Source organism: Gracilinanus agilis, unplaced genomic scaffold (assembly GCF_016433145.1).
Source record: "Gracilinanus agilis isolate LMUSP501 unplaced genomic scaffold, AgileGrace unplaced_scaffold56120, whole genome shotgun sequence".
Taxonomy (NCBI): Eukaryota; Metazoa; Chordata; class Mammalia; order Didelphimorphia; family Didelphidae; genus Gracilinanus; species Gracilinanus agilis.
In genome coordinates, this window is record NW_025391489.1 from 1 (window position 1) to 9362 (window position 9362).

At 64.3% G+C, this 9362-nt stretch overlaps 2 protein-coding genes across 3 annotated transcripts; one reads left to right on the forward strand and one right to left on the reverse strand.

The window, feature by feature from the left end:
• Window positions 1-4: 4 nt before the first annotated feature.
• On the forward strand, window positions 5-4472 carry LOC123256114 (splicing factor, arginine/serine-rich 19-like; the record flags this gene model as incomplete). The annotated part of the gene is made up of 5 exons (XM_044684804.1): window positions 5-2534; window positions 2772-2854; window positions 2962-3192; window positions 3857-3985; window positions 4094-4472. Coding segments are annotated over 5 exons (3165 nt in total), but the record flags the coding sequence as incomplete, so codon positions are not given.
• A 331-nt stretch (window positions 4473-4803) lies between these two features.
• IRF3 (interferon regulatory factor 3) lies at window positions 4804-7134 on the reverse strand. 2 transcript variants are annotated; one of them, XM_044684801.1, is made up of 8 exons: window positions 7048-7134; window positions 6606-6788; window positions 6239-6475; window positions 6083-6149; window positions 5919-5990; window positions 5445-5828; window positions 5233-5351; window positions 4804-5070 (listed from the first exon to the last, which is right to left on the reverse strand). In XM_044684801.1, the coding sequence occupies exons 2-8, from the start codon at window positions 6765-6767 to the stop codon at window positions 4882-4884; spliced, it is 1230 nt and encodes a 409-aa protein (XP_044540736.1). In that variant the 5' UTR covers window positions 6768-6788; window positions 7048-7134; the 3' UTR covers window positions 4804-4881. The 2 variants fall into 2 exon arrangements, with proteins under 2 accessions (XP_044540736.1, XP_044540737.1); XM_044684802.1 differs by having other exon boundaries at window positions 6606-6790; window positions 7051-7130.
• Window positions 7135-9362: the final 2228 nt, after the last annotated feature.

Here is a 9362-nt window from a genome sequence, read left to right on the forward strand (position 1 = left end):
CATCTACGATCCCTTCCACCCCACGGATGAGGCTTATTCCCCGCCGCCTGCCCCTGAGCAGAAGTATGACCCCTTTGAGCCCACGGGCTCCAACCCCAGCTCCTCGGGGGGGACACCCTCCCCTGGGGAGGAGGAGGAGGAGGAGGAGGAGGAAGAAGAAGAAGAGGAGGAGGAGGAGGAAGAAGAGGAGGAGGAGGACGAGGAAGGCCTTTCGCACAGCATCAGCAGGATCTCTGAGACCCTGGCGGGCATCTATGATGATAACAGCTTGAGCCAGGACTTTCCCAGCGGGGAGAGCCCAGGGCCTGAGCCGCCCCCACCCCCACCCGGCTCTGGCTCCCCTCCCCAGGCCGACTCGACCCGGGTGGAGGGCGGCCCCCCGCGCCGCCGGGTCTTTGTGGTGGGGGCTGAAGCAGAGGCTTCAAGGGGGGAGGGCAAGCTGTCCCTGGAGGTGGTGACGACCGGGGCCCCCTTTCCTCCGGCTGCCCCACCCCTGGACTCCGAGATCGAGGAAGGGGAGATTGTGCAGCCAGAGGAGGAGCTGCGCTTTGCCCCTGTGGCCCTTTTCCGAGGAGCGGGGGGCAGAGCACCCAGGCCTGCTCCTGCCATGGCAACTGCTACTGCCACCACCCCAGCGCCGCCCCTGCCCCCTCCACCAGCTCGGGGCCCAGAGGGAGACGACTTTCTGTCGCTGCATGCGGAGTCTGATGGGGAGGGGGCCCTGCAGGTGGACCTGGGTGACCCCGTCCCCGCTGCGCCTCCCGCGACATCCTCGGACCCCCGCTGGACCGGCTTGGATCTCCGGCGAAAGATTCTGACCCAGCGGCGGGAGCGCTACCGTCAGCGGTCTCCCTCCCCGGCTACAGCCCCCACCGCCCCGCCGCAACCACCCAGGAAGAAGTCCAAGCGGGATCACAAGCGGGAGGTCAAGGAGACAGCAGTCCCGCCGGCCCCCCCCAGCCCGCCAGCCCCTGCAGCCTGGGACCCCAAGAAGCACCGGTCACGGGACCACAAGCCCAGCTCTCGGTCGTCACGCCGCCGGTCACGCTCCCGCTCCCCACGGCCACGGTCATCCTGGTCGCCTGGCTCTGAGAGGAGGCGAGGAGGGCGCAGGTCCCGGTCCCGGGAGAAGCGGAGGCGGCGGCGGCGGCGGTCATCCGCGTCGCCCCCTCCAACGTCTTCGTCCTCCAGGCGGGAGCGGCATCGGGCCAAACACCGCAGTGAGGGCAGCAGCAAGAAGAAGAAGAAGCGGTCTCGGTCCCGGGGCGAGAAGCGGGGCGGAGGAGACCCCGAAAAGGTCTCAGTGGCTGGGACAGAGAGGGAGGGCCGGCGGCGGGGAGCTGTGCCCCCGTCCATTCAGGACCTCACGGACCACGACCTCTTTTCCATCAAGCGGACCATCACGGTGGGGAGGGCCGAGAAGCCCGCATCCCGCTCGGCCTCTGTGGCTGGGGGAGGCCCTGCCCCGGCCTCCCCCCCGCCCAAGCGGGAGGTCCTCTATGACTCGGAAGGGCTGAGCTGTGAGGAACGGGGGGGTGGGAAGGGATCCAGCGAGAAAGAGCGTAAGCGGTCAGCAGCCCTGGCCCCCCGCGAGAAGGGCAGGAAGAAGGTGGCCTCCTCAGAGGGGACGGAGCGTGAGAGGGACAAAGGGTCCAAGAAGGCCCGGCCATCCTCGGGCAAAGAAGCTGCCCCTAAGACTGCCAGTGGGAGCAGTGGGCGCAAGGTCAAGCTCCAGTCCAAGGTGGCCGTGCTGATCCGAGAGGGAGTCAGCAGCACAACCTCTGCCAAGGAGGTGGCCACAGCCACTGCCCCCAGCTCCATCGGGGTCAAGTTTAGCCGTGACCGGGAGAGCCGTTCTCCCTTCCTGAAGGCCGACGAGAAGGCTTCAGGCGAGCCTGGGAAAGGGGTGGCCCCAGGAGGCCCCAAGCTCAAGAAAGCCAAAATCAAGGCCAAGGCCGGCCTCAAAAAGGTCAAGGGGTCAAAAGTTAAAACGAAAGGCACCAAGACCAAGAAGAAGAAGGCTGGCGGAAGCAGCACTGGGGCGACCCTGAAGAAGTCCAAGGCTGACAGCTGTAGCCAGGCTGGCCCCAAGGGAGCTGAGGAGACCTCCTGGTCGGGGGAGGAACGGGCTCCGGGCAAGCCCCCCAGTCCCCCTACTCCAAAGGCAGCCCCGCCGCCCCCAGCCCTCACGCCCGACTCACAGACTGTGGACAGCAGCTGCAAGACACCTGATGTGTCCTTCCTGCCTGAGGAGCCAGCCAGGGCTGGAGGCAGGGGTCGAGGCCGGGGGGACCAGGAAGATGGGGATGACGAAGAGGAAGAGGAGGAGGAGGAGGAGGAGGAGCAGCCTGGCACCACCACGGCCTCTGGGGGAGGAGGAGGAGGAGCAGTAGGGGGAGGCAGTATTGGCACTACTGAGACCGCACCTGAGGAGGGGCCCCCAGCCCGGGCCCCCCAGCCCCCTGCCCCTCCTCCCCCCATGCCTTGGAATTTGCCGGCTGGGGTGGATTGTGCCACCAGTGGCGTGTTGGCCTGTGAGTTAGGGCAAGGGGTCGGGGCAAGGGCAGTAGGGAGGGAGGGGACATTGAACAAATGGGAAGAGCTCTAGGGTGCGGTAAGAACAGCATGGAAATAGCAGAAGGGTCTGGGGAAAGGGGTGGCCACAGGCTCAGAGGCTGTGAGGAGCCTGGTTCAGGCCTGGCTTTGAGGGGGCGGCAGAAGAGCTGGGCTGCCTCTCCCCCTCATCCTCCCTTGCCTTTCTGTCTCCCTAGTGACTGCCCTGCTCTTCAAAATGGAGGAGGCCAATTTGGCCAGCCGGGCCAAGGCCCAAGAGCTGATCCAGGCCACCAACCAGGTGGGGATCCATCCGGCAGGGTCTGAGGGCAGCTGGGGAGGGATCGGGCTGCACCTAATGTCCGCAGGATGCTTGAGCGTCTGCCTTCGTGTTCCCTCTCCCTACAGATCCTCGGCCATGCAAAGCCACCCTCGGCCTTGGGGGGGGCTCAGGCCCCAGGTGGGACTGTGCTGGGGCTTCCCCCTGGGCCCTCGGGCTACCTGCTTCACAGTGGGGGCAGTATGGGGCTGCCTCTGGGTGGCTGTAGCTCCTCTCCCCCCTCACCCGGGGGCCTGGCGGGGGGCCCTGACCGCAGGGAAGGCAGTAGCAGTTCTGATGGGCGAATGGACACCGACAAAGTGAGTGCCGCTGCCACTGCCAGAGGGGTGGGCTGAAGATGGCCACCGGAGGGGGATGCCAGGCCTTCCCTCCCCCTGATCTGGGTTCAGTCTCCAGGCTGAGGAAAGGACAAGCTAGTAGCTAGCTTCTTTGGGCATTAAGGGCAGCAGCTATGGTAACGGCCCACATGTCAGGGGATGAGGGCTTGGGCTGAGGAGAGATGCTGCAGAGCTGAAATGGACAGGTCTTGGCGCCATATTGAATCTGGGCTCTCTGATCCCTGAGCCCAGGAAGACTCTTGGGTTGGGAGCCTGAGGGCCTGGAAGGAGGCTGGGAAGAGCCTTAGGGGAGACGTAATGAGTTCAGCTTTGGCTGCTGGATATCTGGTCAGAGATGTCAGCGGAGAGGCTGGGGCAGGAGGACTAGACTGGAGCATCCTCAGCTTAAAGATGGCATTAAATCCTGGGGGCTGAGGGGATCCCTGGCGATTAGCAAGAAGGGCAGGACGTCTGTGGGGAGGGAGACTGCGAAGGAGCAGTCTCATAGATAGGAAGAGAACCAGGAAAAGCAAGAGAAAAGAGGATCCAAGTTGGAGAGGGACCAGGGTCCAAGGCCACGGCAAAGGGAGAGAAATGGTGGCCCTGCCTCGGTGTAACCCCAGCTCTGGCCGGTCTTGTTTCCCAGTACCTGAAAAAGCTGCACACACAGGAGCGGGCAGTGGAGGAGGTGAAACTGGCCATCAAGCCCTACTACCAGAAGAAGGACATCACCAAGGAGGAGTACAAGGACATCCTTCGGAAGGCCGTGCACAAGGTAGGCTCATGGCGGGAGGGGTATGGAGGGAGGAAGGGCAGAGCGGGACGGGCATGGGATTGCAGAGCCTGCCTGGCACTGAGCGGGGCCCCTGCCTGTCCCGGCCAGATCTGCCACAGCAAGAGTGGAGAAATCAACCCCGTGAAGGTGAGCAACCTGGTCCGGGCCTACGTCCAGCGCTACCGATACTTCCGCAAGCATGGCCGCAAGCCCGGCGAGCCGTCGGGACCCTCCCGGCCATCCAAGGAGCCGGCACCTCCTGACAAGTGCGGCCCGGTCCTGCCCGTGCCCCCGCTCTGAGCCCCCTCCCCGCCATATTTATGTCTCTCCTTCCTTCCTTCCCTCATGGCCACAGCTGAGTGGGATTGGGGGTGATAGGGGAGGGGAGCTGCCCGGCCCCCCTTCCCCCAGGCCCACTTCTTTCTCCCTCCCCCTGCCCTTTCTCCCTGGCCCTAGTTAAGGATTTCATGAAATGTTACACCCTCCAGCTGTGCCTCCAGCCCCTTCTTTTTCTGGGGTCACACAGGGAAGCTGGGAGGAGGGTAAAGGAGGCTGCTGGGGAGCCTGGCCCTGCTCCCACAGGATCGGGATCAGTGTGCTGGGGAGCCTGAGGCAGCTTTTGGAGAGGCCCCCCACAGGCCCTGAAGCACCCACCCATCTCACCTCTGGCACTGCCCTCCCTGAAGCAATATCATGGGCTGGGCCAGAGCCCAAGGGATTGGAGGGCACCGTGAACCTTGGCCTTGGGGTCCCATATAGGTTTGGAGGTGTGTGCCCTGGGGTCTCATGTCCAAGGTCATACAGCAACTGAAGAAACATGGGGTCGACTCTTTTATTTTGAAAGCTCAGAGAAGGGGGTCCCTGAGAGCAGAGAGGGGACAGAGCAGGGGAGGGGCTCAGCCCTGAACCCCGGACGCCCATTCCATGCTGTGGGCCAGCTCCTGCAGGTAGCCATGGAGATGGGCAGGTGCCAGGGACAGGGAGAGGCTGCTGGAGATGTGCAGGTCAATCTCCTCCTCTTTGAGTGAGGACGCTCCCTTAGCCTGGGCCACCTCGTGGAGGGCCTTCAGCGCCGTGGGCACCACCTGGGAGGAGAGAGTGGCTAAGGGGATGGCCGCCATCTCTGCTCCAAGCCCCTGGGATTCAAGGCCAGCCTCCCACGGTCATGGGCATTTGTGGGAGCAGCACTTGGGACTCTGGCACATTTAAGAGAGCCGCCCATGTCTGTCCCCCCAGTCCCCAGGAACCTTGACCATGACGAGCTTCTTGGTCCATGGGTGAGAGTCTGTGGGCCATGACTCCCCTAGGCAGAACCAGAGGGTGTACTGGGGGGAGCGGTGACTGCCCTCCAGGAAGGAGATCAGGTCTGTGGGAGAGAGGAGGAGGATGCTCGGGGCACGAGCTCTGTGGCCTGGCTGCCCGGCCTGGCCCAACCCAACCCACCCAGGCCCAGCCTCACCATTCACAAACTTTGGAATGTCACAGACTTGCTGGCCGGCTTTTTCCTTGGTCACTTCTATCCCAGGAGCCCCAGGGGATGCGTGTTCCCCCAGGGCCCAGTGGACCCTACAGTGGCCCAGGCGACAAGCCCTGAGTTCCTCCTGCAAGGACCACAGGGCCAGCCCTGCCCCCAGGCTGCCCAGCACCTTGCTGACATAATATGCAGCTCTCTGGTCCGTGAGGGTGCTGCTAGGCTCGGGCAGGGCCAGTGGTGTCCCATCCAGCTCCGTCCAGGCCTCAGCCGTAGGTCCTGGCCCTACCACCCTGAGGCCTTGGAGGCAGGCCACGCAGGTCTCCAGGACCTGGCGGCCCCTGTAGAAGGCCGTCACCTCATACTCGGACTCTGGAAACAAAAGTGACCGTCTGAGGGCTCTGGGCATCCCTATGGCCCGGCCCGCCCCTGCCCATGGCTTCCCAGCTGCCTTCTACTCACGGAGGCCACCAGCAAAAATTGGCATCAAGGGGTTGTGGAGCAGGCCTGGACCCTGTGCGGGGGGGAGCTGCTCTGGGATGGAGTTGGGCAGAAGGTTAGTGGATGGGGCAAAGAGGGGTCTGGGGGGGGTGGTGTTCCGGGACAGCCAGCTCCAGGTGACCTACCTTGGAACAGCTCCTGCTCCGGAGGAGACAGAGTCAGGGCCTCCAGAACCTCTGGGATGTCCTCTACCTGCAGACAGGAGCAGAGAGGCCACATTGTGCATGGCTAGTCCTAGCCAGGCCTCTGCCTTGCCCCACCTCCCGGGCTTGGGCGCTCACCTGGCTCCCGGCGGGGTCATCCCAGCCGACCTCTGCATCGGGGTCTGCCTCGAAGCCCTCCCCATCGGCGGGCAGGAACTCGTAGATCTTGTGCGGGTTGTGCTGCTCCTTGCTGTGGTTGCTGACCATGCGCAGGTTCCGCTTGCGGTCCAGGGCTGCCCGAAAATTCCGCTTCCATGTTGCGGGGTCGGGCTTGTCGATACCAGGCCGATAGCTGCCGCTGGCCTCTGCCCATGCCTGCCAGGCCCGGGCGAAGTGTAGGACCGAGAGCAAAGTCCAGCCCCCCTAAGGCACTGGGCACTGACCCTCCCCACTGCGCCCACCATCCGAGTTGGCCACGCCCCACCCAAGCCCAGGCCCCTCCCACCTGGAAAATGCTGAAGTCCTCTCGCTGTAGGTCCTGGCGGAGCCCGTGTTTCCAGGGGACGAAGAAGAGCGTGTGCTCGGAGTTGATCCAGGTGGCGCCCAGGTGCCCCGAGTCCAACTGCTCCCGCAGCCAGGGCAGAATCAGGGGCTTAGACTTGGCCATGCCCCGGTAGAGCCGAGGGACCTGGAGGACAGCCAGGAAGGTAGAGACTTACGGGTTCAGACCAGCCGCCAAGTCCAGAACTGGGGTTCGAGGTGGCAGGACAGGTGTCGGGGTCCTGGGGCCTCGAGTGCAGCGAAAGCGGAAGGGGTACGGTGAGCAAGTGTCTGCGTGCCCGGAAATCTCTGGGACTTGGAAACTGAGACCAGCGGCAAGAGCTCCAGAGGGTCCCGCCGCCCATTATCCAGACCGACTGCTTCCCCACCCTGGCCTTTCGAGTTACCTAAGTTCCGGGATGAGGGTCTCCAACGTCTGAGGTCCCTCCTTCCCACTTGGTTGTAGCTCACTAGCCCCTCCTAGTCAAGTCAGCTGATTCCATAGGGCAGATCCCCAGAAGGTGGCCACCCTCCCGGGGGCATGCCGGGATCGACAATATGCAAATAAGGCCCCACCCCTGGCCTGGCGCGCGTTTTCCGGGAGGCGCGGGCTTACGAGGAACGTTGGTTAGAAAGTTGGGGGGCGGAGGGGAAATTCCGAGAGGCTCAGCCCCCAGTTGAGCGGACTCTGGAAAACTACATTTCCCATAGGCCTCTGCGCTCCAGGACGCTCCTTCCTCGTAGCGAGGGCCCTAGAGCTTGTTGGGAGTTGTAGTTCTTCGTACGGTGCTTCGACGGGGTCCCCCTCCCGCCCCCTTGTCTGTGTACTGTGTACGCTGACCTGGCCCGTAGCGGGCACTCAGCAGGCCAGGCTCCGCAACAACCTGTTCCAGGTGCCTTCCCGAGCCAGGCCTAGGAGGGAAGGGTCCCAGGGCCGGGACTGGGAGCGGGGATGGGGGAAAGAGGATGGAGAGATTGGACGCCATAAGCATCTCTCTCCTGCCTTCGCCTCTTCCCCTCCCCTTTTCTACGTCTGTTTCTCTGCCTCAGGTCGGCTCCAGTCTCCTTCGGGCCGGGGTCTCTGCCTCCCTCTGGGTCCCCTACGTTTTTGCATCCCCCTGAATCTCCGGTTTGCGCTCCCGTGTCCCCACCCTCTCCCTCTATTCACTCGGGTTCTCTGTACTGTCGCTAGGTCTCCCTTCTCTCTGTCTACATGTTTCTGTCTCCTCAGGGTCTCCGGCCGCCTAGGGGCCTGTCTTTCCCCTGGGCTCTTCTGGTTCCAGTTTTTCCAGAGCAGAGCTGAGCGGCTCTCAGCAGTACCCACGCGGCTCGGGAGTTCTTGCTGACCGCTGATTGGTTTGAGCGGGACCCGTGGGCGGAACTAGTGCCTAAACTGGACCCTCTCCCGGGGCTGATTGGCAGAGGGGCGGATCCCGGGCGGAATCTCAGCTGCCTGAGGCCTCGGAGGAAGACTGCCTCCTGCTGTCTGGTCGAGACCAATGGGCGTCCTCGTTCTCTCTGCTCGCTCCCGCTCCGCCACCCCTAGCTTGTTCCAGCCAATCAGAGAGTCTATTGGGTGGGCGCGGGAGAGGGCATGCGCAGTGCCGCGGGCTCACCAATGAGTACATCAGTGCGGTGGGGCGGGGCGACGGTGAGATGGATGGCTCTGGCTGCGCGGGGTCCGCCGGGAAGGGGGACGATAGAGGGGAGGGGCTGGTGTTACGCAAACCCAATGAGATCGCGGGGCCTGGGGATTGGCATGTCAATTGTCCAATGAGAGTGCGCGAGAGGTGGTGCCGGCGGCGGGCAGGGGGCGGTGCGCCCGCTAAAAGGCGTCCCCAGGGGAGCCGCGGGCGGGGGGCTAATCGGGGGGAGAGAAGATGGCGGCGGCAGCCGAGGCCACGAACTGCATCATGGAGGTGAGCGGGGCTGAGTGGCGGCGGCGGTGGCGGCCGCGGCGGTAGTTAGTGGTCTTCTCGAAGGCGCTAGCGAGCGGCGTTGGGGGCAATCCGGGTGGGCGGCGTGGAGACGGCGGTGAAGGCGGGAGAGGATGGGATGGAGGAGTCGAGGTCCCCATCTCCCTAGCGTTGGCTACTCAATCGGGGATCTCGAAGCGCGCTGAGGATCGGGGTACAGGGGAGGCTTCGCACGGCAGCTGGGCTGGGGGGGGGCGATGAGGAGACCACGTGGGGCTCGGGGGACCGGGCACCACTTCCGGTCCGGGCGCCACTTCCTCCCCCCCCAGCCCCACGTGGCCCCCGCAGGCTGGGCTGGGGGCATCGGATGGCGGTCCCCGGGCAGAGAACAAAGGCCTGGTGGGCTTCCCGGAGGAGGAGGAGGAGGATTTGCAGAAAAGGGCAGAGACCGCGGGCTAGGGCTAGAATGTGTGTGTGTGGGGGGGGGCGTGGATATAAATCTCCAAAAGCAGAGGGAAAGGGATCAGGGATGCTGAGGGGTCCGGGCTGTCATGGCCTCCAATGGGGGTCAACGAAGACACCCCCGCCCCAGGAGGAGGGGGCTGAGGATATAAAGCACAGAAGAGAAGAGTCACATACAGAGAGCTGGGGGGGGGGGGGGATATGCCTTGGTCCAGGAGGCAGGGCTGGGAGTGCTGAGGATAAAGATCTCCAAGCGCAGAAGGGAGGGTGGCGCGTGCAGGATCTGGCTGGGCAGCCCGGATTTGGGCCTGCGGACACGGAGGTCAAGGCCCAGCTCTCTGTCT